A 16,825-nucleotide genomic window follows, 5' to 3' on the forward strand; every position below is an offset into this window, starting at 1 on the left:
CAGCATGGAACAACGCAGCATTCCCTGAAAAAAGATCAAGCAAATACACCAGAGAGGATGTACCTCAGGGTGCTTCCAAAAGAAAACTCACAGAGTTGTGTTATGCTGTATTGCCAACCGCCAGCGTCCAAAAATGACGAGACTGGCTTAAAACCTCCCCAAGAGATTTCTTTAAAAAAAAAAAAAAAAAGTATATTTTAGGTTTTGGTTTATTCGCTTTCTGTATTTTTAGCCTTTTCAATGCACTTGGACAAAAGTTTGAAGATGTGACCCAACCAGGAGAGAGCTAGAAACTTCCATTAAAAAAAAAATGGGGGTGGGGGGAGAGGAAGAAGAGGGGAAGGATAAGATTTTTCTCCCCCACTCACCTGATTCCAGAAGCTGGGGCTTTACAAAACACCAAATATTGCAAGAGACAACAACGCTGCTTAGGCAAGGTCCTTTCCCAAAGTGTTAAAAGGCACTAGATCTCAGCTAGGGGAATCAATTGTACGTTGGAAAGCGACAAGGAAAAGAACAGAATTAAGGAACTGCATTCACCCACCATATATTTCAAGTGGCCCAGATAATAAAGCCCTAACGTGAATCGCAGTAGTTGTCAGGGTGACAGTCTCCCAGGGTTACAGAACCAACCCACTAAAATTCAGGGTAATATGATTATTTTAACTTTAGGAGTAGACAGAAGTCAGGTTTATAGTGGACACTCAGTTACAATCTTAACTATGGTGGAGCAGCTGCCCCTCCGTAGCATCACTATGGCCATCAGGTCAGTAGCCACCAGGCTCAGCCAGGAGCATCCAGTGGGTATTTGCTGGAGAACTAGTGCCCTTCACTGGCCTGAAAGCCAGTCAGCTCCCTCCCTATAGGTACATACAGCATATGGAGTGAGGTTCTGGGAGCACAGAGCATCTGCCTGCTACCGCACACGCACCTCTCAAGATGCGGCTGCTCTCAGGAAAAAATACAATAGCATCCTCTGCTGGCTGCTATTACTCTCTGCAGAGTCACTGAATATACTGTACTCACTTCTTCCAGCCAAACTGCTGGCCACCAGACCTCTGAAGGTGGACAGAGGCAGCTCAGGGTAGGCCCACAGCCTGATCTGCAACGGACCACTCCCCTTGAGGACTGTGGGGCAGTAGGCAAGTCATCTGGCAGCCCAGCACCCATTCAGACCAGGGAGGGCCCCACTCGAGTCCAGGAACTATTGCTTGCAGGTTGCTTTTGAGAAGGGAGGAATATTATTTCAGAGAATAAGGTGGTTACAGAAAGGCAACATGGCCAACCAATAGCCACTTTTCCTGGTAATTCTGTTTTTCCACTGGCCCCACAATTCAGCTGGTGACAGAAGTGTTTCAAGGCACCTTTGTCAGGCTCGTATTTCACCGGCTCTAGGCTGTCAGCTGGTGGGACACATGGATTTTCAAACAGATCACTGATAGCCCCTGGCACGAGGGAGAAAGCAGTATAGACTGCTACAAATTCTGCAACCCAAAGCCCCATTGTCAATTCTGACAGTCATGCCCCCCTGTTGCAAGAGGTGGCCCAGATGAACTACTTGTGGGCTGGGAGCTTGGAAAGCTGTTGCAAACCATATAAATCTTCAAAGCAAGGGGTCCCTGCTTTAGACGATGTGCGGCCAAGACAGGCCATGACCTTTAGGCTTTGTCTAAGGCCATGCGTACGCTTACAAGCTTACAGCTGCACCACTGTAAGATTGCTCATATAGCCCCATTATGCTGACGGGAGAGCTCTCCCGTAGACAATAAAACCAGCTCAAAGAGCAGCAGCAGTCATGTCAGTGGGAGAGTCGATCCTGCCAATGTAGCACTGTGCACATGAGCACTTATGCCGGCAAAACTTATTTCGGCCCGGGGGGTGTGTGTGTGTCTTTCACACCCCTGAGCGACAAGAGTTTTGCCTATATAAGTGCTACTGTAGACATAGGCTTAAGTCACAATGGAGCATGAAATATACCCAAACTTGAGACAGGAAACCTCATCCCAAATCTAACTGATGGGAAAGAGCATTGGACAGCTGTAGCTTTTACCATAGGAAGAAGCTGAGGACAGAGACCCTATATGGTTTAGGCTGATCAGTGATCTGGGCAGAAGAAACAGACAGGATCCTGTAACCAAACTGTACTCACGCCAGAGCCTGAGAGAAATGCTCATCACCATGGTGATGAGCAATGCTACTGCAAGGGAGTTTACTATTTTGACATGAACCAACTGGATAAAACCCACCAGATCTAGACAATTACTGATGCCACTGATTCACTTAGACCTACAGTTTTAAATATTAGTTCTTGCTAAAGATTATCCCACCTCTTTCCTGGGGGAGCAAAAGAGGCCAGTGTAGTGTTTTCTTAAATCCACAGCAAGAACCCATGCAGGAGAGGGCTGGAGAAAGGTTTAGACCAAACCACTACTAAAAAGCAGAGATACACGGGGGGTAGTGCTATTGTCCCTCTTCCCAGGAAACCTCTTGGACAATGTCAGAAGCAAGCAACTTCAGCTCTTACCAGAGCCAGACACTAGCCAATTAAACAGGTGGCAAAACATCTGCAGCTAGATGAACTGTGGCTACAGGAGGTGTAGTGGATACGCCTTAGTGTTTTACTGATGACAGGTGTGTAATGAAACCCTGAGTTTATAAGAAGAGTAAAGCAGGCTTTGAGAGACTACTCAGCCTCTACATTCATAAGCCAGCACCAACCAGGCAAGTTTATTTTCCTTCTTTAAAAAGAAGGTGTACACAGATGTATACTTTGCCCATTTTAGGACTTGGCTTATCCTTTCCTGTACCCCCCTCCCAGCAGTGCTACACCTACTTAACCATTCCTGTCAGGCTGCAAACTCTTCAGGGCAGAACCCTGTCTTAAGGCTGCACCTGGAACAAGGCCACAGTCCTGCTCTAGGGCCTATAGGACAAGTAACAGAGCAGATCCGTTGGACTGCTTGTTGTGTTAGATTCCACCCATCTTGGAAAGGTGAAAGGACTAATGCTGGATGGAGGCAGGGACACAAGAACAGGATGTAGCAACTGAGCAGGGGGAGGAGTGTGGCTAGTTATATGGTTACCAAACTGCTTTTTAGACAGGGCCACACACTTTTACTGCCCAGCTAAACTGATCCTGCTTAGGTCATGTGGTGACTGATTGATTTAAAGCTACTGGATTGGAACTCTTGAGACCTGGGTTCTCTTCCCATCTCTGCCACTTGCCTGTTGGAGGACAGTGGGCAAGGTGTATCATAGCTCCATGCCTTAGTTTCCCCATCTGTAAAATGGGGACAGTGATATTGCTCTTTTGTAAAGAGCACTTTGAGATCTGATGAAAAGCACTATACATGCACAAAGTATACGGTGGAATAATGAAATTCAGCTGTTTACAGAAGGTTGTCCCACAAGAGATCAGTTTGCCTACGCTTGCACTGACAATACCCAGTCCACCTGCCACCCTGAGCATACCAAGATGTTAAGGAGTACTTGTGGCACCTTAGAGGCTAACAAATTTGAGCATAAGCGTAGCTCACGAAAGCTTATGCTCAAATAAAATTTGTTAGTCTCTACGGTGCCACAAGTACTCCTTTTCTTTTTGTGGATACAGACATAACATCTGAAACCTACCAAGATGTTGTATTTCTTTACGACAACCAACCTGAGCTCAGCTACCTGTTAGAGGAAAGGAAAGTGCCAGGATGCAAAGTACAGTAAGAAAGCAGATCTTCAAGGCAAGAGGTCAAGTCTACCAGCCATTTTAGTTCAAGAGTCTCAAAAAAAACCCTTCAGGTTTCCTATTGGATTGCGTTGTGCAACATTTTTTTAAAATCTTAGTTTGTAAGAAGATAATCAGACCATAAGCAGCTGTACCAATTTCAGTCTTATTGTTGCCTTCTAATTGCAACAATCTCAGGTTAGAATGATATTTCAGTGTATAACAGCTTTTCATGATATGAAAACAATTTTCCCCTGAACTACTTGGGGGTTTAAATCCCATATACAAATGGTCTATTATACAAGGCCATTTAGTTTATAGAAACACACTTCACAGTATTAGACATCTTTATTTTTGCTGAGTGTACAAATACTGAATGCCGTTATAGAAATCCAAAATACACTGTAGTAGAAATCTACGAAGTGGAATGTATTTTACCTTATAAAATTGCTTAAGAATGTACATAAGACCCTCCCAAATATGAACTTCTTTAACATGGTTTAGGCTAGAGACAGATTGCAATACCACCTTGATTTCATTCACGTGTCACCCTTGGAAAGAATTGCCCCATTTTATCATTAGAAAACTGGTCAACATTCTGGAATCTAGTACTTGTACTTTTTGCTTACCTTGAGATATTAACTCTCAACAAGAAATTAGCTACATTCAAGTAATTTGTATGCAATTCAGATTTCATTTCTACCATGGAAGCCAATACATTGGCATCAACATGGTTAAGTATTAGTCAAACAAAAATGTTTGAAACAGTGTATTTATATATTTTAACCTAATGAAGTCAAGCTAAATATAAATTTTCCCATGGCTGTTGAGTGCAACTGATGCTGTTTTCACATTAAGGCGCTTTAGTTGTTCTTGAACAAGTCAATGCAGCTTTGCAGGAGAGAGACACTGTTCTGGAAGGGAAGACAGTTAATTCTGAGTGAGAAGCATGGGATCAAAAACAGGCACCAAATCAATTCTCACTCCAGAAACAAGTGAGCTTAGCAGTTTTGATGTTCTCAGAAATGGAAAAGCTGAATTTTCTGTACTCTGTCTGAAAGCTACATTTAGTATCATCACTACAAAGACCACTAGAAGGATACTAAAGTTGCACAGACAAGCAATCAAGTAAGGAAGTACCAAAAGTAAGATTGCTTGTGCAATGTTAATTCTGCCCTTTGAAGTGTGCATATATAGACCTTAATTATGAGATCGCATACTATCCTCCTCCACCCACAGGGCCCATCTCATTCAGTGCTCACTATAAAACAAGTATTTCCAAGATCTTCTGTGCAACTTGTGAGAGGAGGTATCATCCCCATTTTACAGCTTGGGAACTGAGGGGCAGGGAGATTCAAGGCCAGGATAGGCAAGTATCCACTAACTGTGGGTGCCTGAATGATTAATGCCCTACATGAGATACCTGCAGTCTGATTATTCAGAGGTACTGAGCATTTGCAGCTCCCATGGACTATTTGGAGGTCTGAGTGCTGAGGTGTCTCAAGTTGGGCTCTCAGAAGATGAGGAACACAGTGGCCACCTTTGAATTTAAGTGATTGTGCATCAGCACAGAGAGTCTGTGGAAGAGACCCAGGAGAACTGGATCCTATCTTCTTCCTGTAGCATTCTCTACACCTTTCAATTACTCCAGCAAATGAGGCAGGGGTCCTTCAAGCAGCCTCATTATCTGCACTGGGTATTCAATACCCGAGCATCCTCCATCCTGCACACAGAATAAGGCAGAGGCCTGTTGCATACTAACTTTTTCAATCATGTAATTAAAGACTATCATACACACAGGGGCCAAACCAATCTGGCTTTTCCTAGTTTTAGTACTTGACTCAAACTGAATTTTTAAAAAGGTTTAAAAATGTAATTTCTTAGCTTTACAAAGGAAAGAACAATCCTCTAATGTGCAACCAGAGTAAAAAGAAATTTCACCAGGGAAAAGGTTTGGCAGTTTACGTGGTCCCAAACGTAGTGTTACAGCCATGCACTTTCTACATTAGGGAAAGAGCACGCTTACCTTTGCATGCTTGATTTCCAGCTCAGCCATTTCAATTAGATTTTTACGAAAGGCTGCTATTCTCTTCTGCTTGAAGCTGATCAGTTCTACAAACACAGGAGGGTGGGAATATATGAACATTAAATTCTGGGGAAGCGGGGAACATAAGGACCTGCCCTGTACTCCCCACCCTCACTGCACACGGTATCAGTCTGCCAAACTCAGCGTTTTTATTGGCAAAGTTTACATTCTTATGGTTGCAAGTCAAGCCATCCTAGTGTGATTCAGACTACAAGCAGCATTCAGCACTCAGAACAAGTTTGATACCCCTGCCTAGCTCCTCCTCTGAAGGATAGTGTCTCCAGGAAATTGAAGTTCTGGAGAGTAGACCCAAGGAATAGCCCTACAGCCTCCTGTTTCCTCCTAGAAGGAGAGTATAAAAGCAATAGAGTGGCACCTGTACAACAGCCCAGGGAGACTGACTCTAGGATTGTACCACAGGAGAAAGGGAGCTACCCCATTTAAACCCTGCTTAACGTGGGGCTGATTCCACATGTAAGGAATCAGCAGAGGAAAAGTGTCGCTTACCTGATCTAGGAAGGTACTTGGAATGGCTGGCAGACAATGGGTCACACCTCCTCTCTGCATGGAAATAGGTCAGGCAAGAGGGACTACCCATTGCTGGACTGCCAGACATTCTAAAAGCACAAGAGAACCCACCACGAAGCATGGGGGCCCCCCCAAACACAGCACCCACTACACAGTGCTTCATTCACCTCATCTGCTTATGTATTTGCATCCCTTCCCTCATCCCTTGTGTGCTTAGCCCTAGATTAAGCTGTCTGGAGTAGGAACCTAACATCTTTGCAGAATCCCTAGCATACACAAAAGACTGGGGAAATAAATGAAAGGATTAAGTTAGAGAGACATTGACTAGATACTCTAGATAGTCCAGCAGAAAGGGGAGTCAACTGGTTTTTGCTTTAAGAAAAACACACTACTCTAGACTTAGGTACATACTCCTAAATAGCAGTGGTTGAATGCAATGTGCAGTAGGTTATTAGAGTAGCCAGAGTTTTAGTCATTCATGCTGCAGTACTACAGGAACTTTTATGCAAAGTTAGTACTCTGCAGAGTGCTTAGAGATCCTTAACTGGGTGGGAGGTAAACGCTGGATTTAAGTAATGATTTAATATGTAAAAAAAACAGCAGCACCAAGAGGTTAAGTGACTTGCTGTCACCGACTTGACTGAGTTCAGTTCTCTGCTCGAGCTGCTAGATCACATCAGTGCTCTAGAGTTGCACTGTTATGCATCTTAACGTGTGCTCAGTTTGTGATGCATGTACTAAACTTGATTTTTATGAAAGTCAAGGCTTTTTTCCGTCAAACTCTTCAGAAGAGTCACTCCAGATGTGACATTTCAGTCCTGTACTCTTGGTGGCATGTGCAGTTCTCTGACTACTATTTGGCCACAAGAGAAGCTGCAGTCATGTACATTTACATTCTGGCCAACAGCATGTGCATTCCCAGATCACTCCTGCCCTTGTGCAAAAGGTATACAGATGATCCCGTGAGGGTATGGCTGACCAGTAAGCTCTGCCCTAGAATGCCCCTCCTAGCCAGAAGAACAGCCTTGGGAGCAGGGATTGTTGGGACCAAGACCACTTTCCTCTTGCATGTTTTACTAACGTGCTTGGACTCTGATCAGAAAAGTTTCACCTTGTTTTCCATTAGATACCTCTCACACCAGACAGCTATGACTCAAATAATGCTCTAAATGGACCACTGATCTACACCTATTCGGGCATCTTGACTTCGCATAGCTGAAGGGATTTAGTTCCAAAGTTACCCTTGGGGGAGGGAGATAGCAAGAACAAAAAGCTTCAATCCAAAAGGAAAACAGGATCATAAAAGCAGCATAAGAATAGGCCCGTTCTTTCTTCAGTATTACAATGATCTGCTTAGTTTGAAGAACACCAGATGACTGAACGTTTAATTGAGGTCACCAATTATTAGAAAGGAATATTTCGGGATGCTGAGACTTGTCCATGTGATGTAAAACTTGTTCACTTGACTATCTTACTCAGAAAGCCTGCTAGTCTAGAGAGAAGAGTGAGGAGAAATGGGACTTCTGAGTGAGCTGTGGACCACAGTGCTCTGTGGAGTTACTATGGAGAAATTCCCTCTAAGAGGCCTTGGAAGGATGCAGACGATCAATGGAATTTAGTGCGTGGTAATGTTTGCACCTTCCTTTGCAGACTCTGAAAGCTTCTCAAACTTCTGACAGCAGTCTTGCTGATGTGCTTCTGCCAGTCTGACATCTTTACTTTTCAATCTAGCTTTGTCCAGGGCTTTGTTTGAATTTTCATAGTCTGCAAGACTCCGGGTACGTCTGTATAGGAGATCCTTTAAAAAATAAATTAAAAAAAGAGTAGTCAGATGTTACTCTTATTTATATCAACAGCGTCTAGAGAAATTGGTTCTGGATTCTGTGCTTTGGTTACAGAGTAAGGCAAGCAATAAGCCTCACACAAACTGTACTTATAGGCCAGCAGAGCACTTATCCTACCTCTTTTTCTTCAAAGCACATAAAGGAGACTGAAAGTAGCTTTGCAGTTCAAGAGCAGCTATTTATGGATGCCTACAATAGATGCTCCAGGAGAGTCACTTTACACTTATTTTAAAATGTTAAGCTACTGTCCCTCTCTCCTTCATCCTAAGGAATTTTATCCACATCTTCAGAACCTTGGGGTTGCCTTTCCTTCCTTACAAGCATCCATATCTTGGACAGAATTCTTCTGCTCAAGGAGGATTAGGCAGGACTTTCTGAAGCCATTAATGTCACTCCTTAAGCACCTAGAGATACACTAGCACTGTATTTAAACTAATCTAGAAATACTTTACAGAACAGAACACTATTTTGTACAAAAGAATTGTTATAAGGCAACAACAATGCCCTGTAAAACTACAAAGGATACTGAGGCCACTGTTTGAGTGGCTAGAGTGTTTGAATTGCACTTCTCTGAATGAGCCAATGCAGTAACATTCATTATACTCCACACACACCATGGTACAAGCCTGACGCAAACCACCAGCTATACTAGGGTTTCTATCTTCTCCAGCCCAGTGTGGCACCCTCCTTCATAACATCACCTGTACGATCAGAATGGAACACTGACCAGCAATAAAGTTTGCTCTCGAAGGTACATAGAAGGTCCCACCATAAACCTGATCTAATGGAATCTGAACTCTACACCAAATCCATGACAAAGCAATGAGAAGTGGTAGGAGGCAGGTGCCATTTTTAATCTTAAACATGAAGGGTGTGGTTTTTGAAAGAACTCAGTGCTGAGTTAGTCTCTCCCCATTGAACTCTGTGGATTTACTATTACTTGAATGGGAGCAGGATTAGGACTACACTTAAGCACTTCTGAAAGTCCCACCCTAGAGCTTTATGGAAGTGGTGACAGCTCATGGTAGGTCTACACAGCAAAGAAACCCATGGTTGGCACAGGCCAGCCAATTCAGGCTCACAGGGCTCTTTTATTGCTGTGTAGGTTTCCAGCCCAAGTCTGGAAGTCAAGTTCTAGGACCCTCCCATCACAGAGGGTCCTAAAGCTTGGGCTCCAGCCCAAGCCTGGAAATCTACACAGCAATGAAAGAGCCCTGCAGCCTGAGCCCTGCATGCCTGAGTCAGCTAGCACAGGCCAGACAGGTTTTTCTTTGCTGTGTAGACATACCCTCAGGGGACTTAGAGCATAAAAACAGTCATACTGAGTCAGACTAATGGTCCGTCGAGCCCAGCATCCTGTCTTCTGACAGTGGCCAATGCCAAATGCTTCCAAGGGAATGGATGGCAATCGAATGATCCATCCTGTTGTCCAGTCCCACCATGTGTCAGTCAAAAGCTTAGGGGAAGATTGTAACAGCCTTTTGTCATGAAAGCACACTGAATATCCAACCTGAGATTGTTGCAATTAAAGGCAAAAAACAAGACTCAAGTTGGTACAGCTACTTATGGTCTGATCTTACAAACTAGGATTTTAAAAAAAATGTTGCAAAACACAATCCAAAAGGAAACCTGAAGGATTTTTTTTGAGACAAACTAAAATGGCTGGTAGACTTGACCTCCTACCTTGAAGATCTGTTCTCTTACATTAAGTGGTTAAAAAAAAGGGGGAGAGTTTTGACTTCTTGAGAGTCTCCCCATCTGACTGCAATTGCTAAACTATGTAAGCTGTCAGCTAGCAGCCCCTTGGTTTTGGAGGGAGGAGTGGCTTGTCAAGGGTCCCCTCACTTTGCTCTGAACTTCCCTACTCCATTCCTCTGGATTAAAGCCCAGAAAACATGCACAGCATGTCTATTTTTCCAGGCACAAGGGTGGGGACATGGGAGAGACTCAGGCTGCATTCCTTGTTGTGGGGTTTTTTTTGGAAAAATTACGCACAAGCTCATGTGCTAAATAGCAAGTTAATTAAGTTACTAAGCTCAGTGAATAATACAGGACGAGCTTTAGCAGAAGTGGCTCACCTTTGCTGCTTCTATGTTGAGCATGTAGTATCTTAACAGTTCAGACAGCTTTAAGTCTTCATCTGATGACACCCGACTCTCTACCTTCTACAGAAGAAAGGAGTAGATAGGAATGATGTAACAAGAGACAACAAAACCTAGATTTACAGCTCTTCAAAGAAGCTCTTACCCTCAGTTTTTCAAAGAGCTCAGCAACTTTCAACAAGTACCTAAACGGAAAAGAAAAAAGCACAAAGGACAAAATCATTTTATTTATACTTCATGGAAATCTGTAATGTAGCACTTAAAGAACACAAGATTAGTTACCATTAGAGCAGAAACCTACACAAGTTTGTATACTGGTATAGGTGCAGGTTTAGACAAGTCCTTATTTGAATGAGGAAATTCAAGTACAGGTAAGAAAATGCATCAGGACTGAAAAAGACAGACAGTGTAATAATATGGCAAGGAGCTTTTAGCTTTAACCTACTTATGAGAATCTACCCAAATTGTAAGCTTTGTTCTAATGGGCTTGTCTTTATGCTCTAGAGCCACAAAAGAAGAGTTTAACAATGCTTACAGGACACCACTTTGAAGTGGATATTTTGCATTGCGCCACACTTACGCAAGTCATTCAGGCCTCGTAAACATAACTGTTCTCTCCCAGTAAAAGCTGGCCTGATAAATTAACAAATCACTGACTTGCATTGAGAAAAGAGCCACGGTATAGACATAATTATAAGTCAGTGTTTGTCCAAACCCACAAACGCCCAACGAATGGTATCTGTGTATTCTGGGAAGATACTGATAGCTATCCCAGGCACCTTAACAGCATATAGGAAGTCTCACGTTGTGGCTGCTCCTCTAGATGTCTTAAGGGCAATGTACTCTAGGGTGATGTATTCAGGAGCTAGGAAGAAGGAAGACTGGCCAACCTGTTTACAGGTAGTCAGGGGTACCTTCCACACTAAAAATTCTGACATCACCAGAAGACAGTCATGTGTCAGACTACAGGCTCCAGGCAAAGGACATACATAGTTAGTTGCCACCATGAGTACTGGCCATGTGTGGACACATGCCACATTTACAGGCAAGCTTGTCATGCACAGGGTACAAACTTAGTTATGTTAGACAGGGCTTCTATAACATTTTGTATAATACATACAAAAGGGGAAATGACTGCGTAGGAAGGAGTACTGCAGAAAGGGATCTGGGGGTCATAGTGGATCACAAGGTATGAGTCAACACTGTTGAAAAGAAAAAATCCACCACACACAAACATCATTCTGGGATGTATTAGCAGGAGTACTGTAAGCAAGACAAGCAATTCTTCTGCTCTACTCTGCTGATTAGGCTGCAACTGGAGTATTGTGTCCAGTTCTGGATGCCACATTTCAGGAAAGATGTAGACAAATTGGAGAAAGTCCAGAAAAGAGCAACAAAAATGAGTGAAGGTCTAGAAAACATGACCGATGAGGGAAGACTGAAAAAACTGGATGTGTTTAATCTGGAGAAGAGAAGACGGGGACATAAGTTTTCAAGTACATAAAAAGTTGTTACAAGGAGGAGGGAGAAAAATTGTTCTTAACCTCCAAGGATAGGACAAGAAGCAATGGGCTTAAATTGCAGCAAGGGTGGTGTAGCTTGGACATTAGGAAAAAAAAGCTTCTTGTCAGAGTAGTGAAGCACTGGAACAGATTGCCTAGGGAGGTGGTAGAATCGCCATCACTGGAGATTTTTAAGAGCAGATTGGACAAACACCTATCGGGGATGGTCTAGATAATACTTAGTCCTGCCTTCAGTGCAGGGGACTGGCCTAGATGACCTCTCGAAATCCCTTCCAGTTCTATGATTCTAGAAGGCTAAAACTTGGTCAGACATCCTATGCACCAAGAGTCCAAATCGGCTGGATTCAACTAGGATTCTATTTAAAAACAAGTGGAACTGGATATGCAGCTAAAAAAAAAAAAGTTAAGTGTGCCATATTGATAGCCCCATTAAAAAAAAACAGAAATAAAAACACTAGAGATACTAATTACCAAGGAGGGGACCTCAGACAAAGCCAGGATTCAGTTTATTGTGTAACAATTACAATTAGAGTGCTGCACACAGAAGTCCAAGATCAGGTATTCACGGAATTAGTGGGTTTGCTTACTTTTTAGTGACTGTGGGCTCTTCTAAAGCCAGGCTGTTCAAGCAAGCTGAAGTGTGGATATAGTCATCTGCAACATCTGCAGGAACAAGGACAATGCTTTCAGTTTTGTCTCTAGTGACATACACGGAGATTACCTAGAAAAGGTTTGTATAAATAAAGTTCACTTTTATGGGATCTTGTCATCTTATCTGCTTTTGTGCATGCATCCTTGATTCTGTTGTAGTAGTTTACAAGAAAAATCTTCTCTTGCTCAAAGAAGTCATCCACCTCCTGAAAAGAGAATATGATCTGTTAGACCAATGGCACGGCTAGAGCAGGAGCATCTCCTTCATTTACCAGCGAGTTCGGTAAGCGACTTTAAACCTTAGCCCCTATGTAGTGAATCTTGTCATTAAGTGTGGCTACACATTTCTAGCCTCCCCTTCATAGTATACACAATGAAACAGCCAAAGCTGCTTAAAAAAGAAGTTTCCTTTTTATGCAGAAGTGATGAGGGACCCCCCTCTCCATTGTTTGCTCTCTTCCACCCTCACTCACTGGGCTGGGGTTCATGAGGGGGTGCAGGCTTTGGGCTGGGGGGTTTGCAGTGTGGGAGGGGGCTCTGGACTGAGCATGTTGCTGCAGGAGGGGGTGCAGGCTCTGGGAGGGGGCACAGGGCTGGGGTGCTACTCCCCCTGGATGGCACTTTGGGTCACTCCCTGCCTACCCCACGCTGCTCCTGGAAGGGGCTAAAGGGCCCCTGGCCCTGCCACTTTCTGCAGATCCCATTCCCAGCCAATGGGAGCTTTGGGGGAGGTGAACTGTAGCCAATGGGAGCTGCAGGAGTGGCACTTGCAGGCAGGAGCAGCATGTGGAGACCCCTGCTTCCCTACCTCACCCACCAGGGCCTGTGCTGGCTGCTTCTAGGAGCAGCATGGGGCCACGGCAGGCAGGGAGTCTGCCTTAGCAGCAGCCCCACTGCACTGCCATGGCCAGAGCTCGTGATCAACTGGGAGAGTCCCCAGGATCCACCAGTCGATTGCAATCAATGGATTGGTGACCACTGTTCTAATGGAATGCAGCTATCATGAGAGGTTGTGTTGTGGCAGGGCAAGGCTGTCCTTCAGGTACCAGCCATCACCCCCATGTAGAGTTTTGCAAACGAAGACCGGAAACTAATTTACCCATGGAAGACCAGGTCAACTTTGTTTAGTCAGAAGCAGTGAGTCCAGGAGAACAGATTTCAGACCATCAGAAAGAGCAGAGCAGATCCCTTCAGTGGAGCTTATTACAGTGAGCAAGAGGGGAGCACTTCCAAAGAACTTGCTAAACAGCACCACTGTGTCCTTCCCAGGACACATCTTCAGCTGGCAGTTCTTTATGCTGGTTCAAATCTCAGCCAAATCCCTGGATAGCTGGGAGGTGCTACATGCTTGTGATGTAAAGAGGATCCAATTGGTGCCCTGCATCTTGCTGCCATTGTAGGCCACTATTTATTATCTTAGTGGGGGGGAGGGGGGGGTGTGATTTGCAACTGCTCAGAGTCAGCACTTGGAGAGGAGCAGGTGACCACCACAAGTCTGGCTGCACACACAGGAGAATCACTGAATCTATCCCAATCATCCCACTAACCCTTGCTGTGTTTGAGGTGGGACATTATGATTCCCTGGCAGGCTATATTTAATGTTGTGGAGAAGCCCAGCAATTTGAGTGCTGCTGAATGGCCTTTGGACAAGGCCAAAAGGAGGAGGAAAATCAGTGCCACCAACATCATTTGTTCCTGGTCTGAGACCAGACTGGTGATGAGATTATCTGGCATACTGGTAGTAGTTTATGGCAAATTGAAGGCAGCCCTTGGAAAATTCTCTACTAGCTTTCTCTGGAGTTTAGATACTGGGCTGTAACTAGAGATTGAGTTGAGTTACAGTGTAATACTTGCTGGTGTTCCTAAATCTGGGGAAAGAGGAGATTACCCTTCTCAAAGTACTAGCACTTCCTACAGCATGAATGGGTTGAATCAGAGAGGAAAGGAGTTCATACTAGTGCAGTCCCTGGTACCATAATAGGCTGTCTTGTATGCAGGAAAGTTTTGCTGAAACGATTCCCAACAGCCCTTCAGTGGGGTGTACTGGTTTCTGGAGCTGAGTGGAGGCATTCCAGTACTATTAGATATGCAGAAGTTTCAGCAGACCACCACATTTCTGCCCAAGAGTTAACTACTCAGAGCAGTTTCTTTAGCAGGGTATTACTAGGTGACTCTTCACTGTGTACTGAAACTTTAGATATTTTGAGGGGGAAGAAACAAAACAAAAACCTTGCTCCTTAGATGCCCAATTGCGGTATTTATATCCTTGGAGCCCAGGGATTTGTCGCTTTCATCCCCACCTTGCCAGTCACGTACTTCCTCTATGCAGGCAGGTTTTACCTATTCAGACACAATCAAGTGCTCTCAACTCTGCAACGGATTGGCTTAACTGATCCTTCAGACTGGATAGCAAATATGAGGTAGGTAAGTTATTGAATATACTCTTGACAAAGTAGGTTTCTCCTAGCACTAGGAATAAAGCAATCCTACATAGTAGAAAGCAAGAGTGAAAAGGTATCAGATGGTTGTTGGAAGGGGAGCAAATCTTACCTTCACGCCAGAGAAGAGGACTTCATCAGCACTCTTCACCATACTTTTTAAAAAGCCACCAAACATTTCTTTTGTATTTTTTCTCCGAACGCTTAGCTAAAAACACAACACAACACGAGATTGTTTTAGGGGAGTAATAAGTAGTTCACTGACAAGCTTCAAGATCAATATTGTATTGCTGTGGTCACTGCACCATACAAAGTGATGTTCATACTGCACTAAGTTCTAGGTACATTTTAAAGTGATTGAATTGCAAGTTTCCTCTAGAATTCCTGTTTTCAAGTTGTAGCACCAGAGAGGTCTTCTTGTAATGGAAACTATTGCTAGAAACATGGGAGTTCAATTGGTCTTTGTGCTGAATTCATTTATGAACAAGGTGTTATAACAGTCTTTTCCATTGCTGCAGGTGCATTCAAAATGCACCTTACTTCAATAGCTTGTACTTAAATCCCTCCAAATAAAGAGGGAATATACAAAGCAGAGATGCTGTGTAATGGGCATGTTACACAGGAGCCCCTACAGCTGGAGAAAGACATAGGGTTTGAGGTGCACAGGCTTTTCTGAAGCTAAATTTTATCAGGGTAGATAAAAATATTTTTTTTAATTTAAAGTACATTCTTCTTTAAAAATAATCCTATTTAAAATTAGTTCTGAATTATGATAACCTATGTTAAGACCTATAATTACTATAATGCTTAAAACCAAGAATATTTGAGAAGTATGTTTGCTGCTGAAGTCTCAAAGGAAGTCACTGGCTAAGCACCTGGAATCAAAGTTTGTTAAAGGGCTAAACCAGTTTAACAGTAGCCTTTCCTACAGGTACAAGAGATTATTTTCTTCATTTTTGTGTATTCAACCAGTTTGATTCAATTACTAGTTTATTCAAAGTGTAGAATACAAGTGGGGGTTGAAAGCTTGTTCCCCCACCTCCCAATCTATTAAAAAAAAACACACACACCTGAGTATGGTAACAAGATCTACAAGTTCTAAAATCTTTAAGGACATGACAACCAGAAAGTCAAGTCAATTCCCTAACTACAGTGAATGCTTGCTTGAATAAGTTTATCAAAATGTTCTTAAATTTAAGACTTGCTTACTTCTTACATATTCAGAACATTTAAGGCTTTTATTTAAAGCTTTTTTAAATGCTGTTTATGCATTAAATCAAATTCCAAATTTCCATCTAAATGTAGTTTGACACAAATCATGATCTAGTGCATCCTCCCAGCTAGCAAAAAGTAGTACCAAATTATACCACCCATAAGAATCAGCCTCTTTTGGAAGATAACTGAAAGGTACACACGCAAAACAAGATTTAAATCAATGTTTCCCATCTGCTGATTTAAGTCCTGATTTAAAGTCAGTGTTTAAGTCAATCAAGTCTGGTTTGTATGTCACAGCTTATATTTTGAGGCAATGAGATTTCTGTCATGAATACGGACAAAAAAAGCTTTGAGTGAAATAGATTTTGGCTCTATGCTATTCTTGAGAAGTTGGTTGAGCAATCCTACATGGATAACAGTATAAACACTATGTAGGATTGTGTGTTTAAATGATCATTTGTGTTACAACTACAGCAAATTCTAAATGAGTTCATAGGAACAGACTGCATTCTTAACATCCTGTCCCAGAAGTGCAGAGGAAATGGAGGAAGATTCCTTACATCCTGGTCATACTCTAGGAAAACTTGAAAGTTGCGATCTTTGTTGAGCACAGGATGAGAAGAAAGTCGCTGAAGGAAAACTTCATGTGATGACACGGTCTTCTTAAAGACAGCAAGGTATTCACTGGAAGACCAAGGGGGGGGAAATCAAATCTCAAAG

At 43.1% G+C, this 16,825-nt stretch overlaps 1 protein-coding gene across 1 annotated transcript in view; it reads right to left on the bottom strand.

The window, feature by feature from the left end:
* Nucleotides 1-4,053: 4,053 nt before the first annotated feature.
* SNX5 (sorting nexin 5) overlaps nucleotides 4,054-16,825 on the bottom strand; it is a 37,605-nt gene continuing 24,833 nt past the window's right edge. The window contains exons 5-13 of the mRNA XM_074949713.1: nucleotides 16,666-16,789; nucleotides 15,003-15,098; nucleotides 12,553-12,658; nucleotides 12,389-12,464; nucleotides 10,424-10,463; nucleotides 10,255-10,341; nucleotides 7,971-8,130; nucleotides 5,745-5,830; nucleotides 4,054-4,632 (exon numbers count right to left, since the gene is read on the bottom strand). Coding sequence (XP_074805814.1) covers nucleotides 4,582-4,632; nucleotides 5,745-5,830; nucleotides 7,971-8,130; nucleotides 10,255-10,341; nucleotides 10,424-10,463; nucleotides 12,389-12,464; nucleotides 12,553-12,658; nucleotides 15,003-15,098; nucleotides 16,666-16,789 — 826 coding nt within the window. The 3' untranslated portion in view covers nucleotides 4,054-4,581. The remainder of the gene's footprint in view (nucleotides 4,633-5,744; nucleotides 5,831-7,970; nucleotides 8,131-10,254; nucleotides 10,342-10,423; nucleotides 10,464-12,388; nucleotides 12,465-12,552; nucleotides 12,659-15,002; nucleotides 15,099-16,665; nucleotides 16,790-16,825) is intronic.

The sequence above is a fragment of the Natator depressus genome, chromosome 3, assembly GCF_965152275.1.
Source record: "Natator depressus isolate rNatDep1 chromosome 3, rNatDep2.hap1, whole genome shotgun sequence".
NCBI classification, from domain to species: domain Eukaryota; kingdom Metazoa; phylum Chordata; order Testudines; family Cheloniidae; genus Natator; species Natator depressus.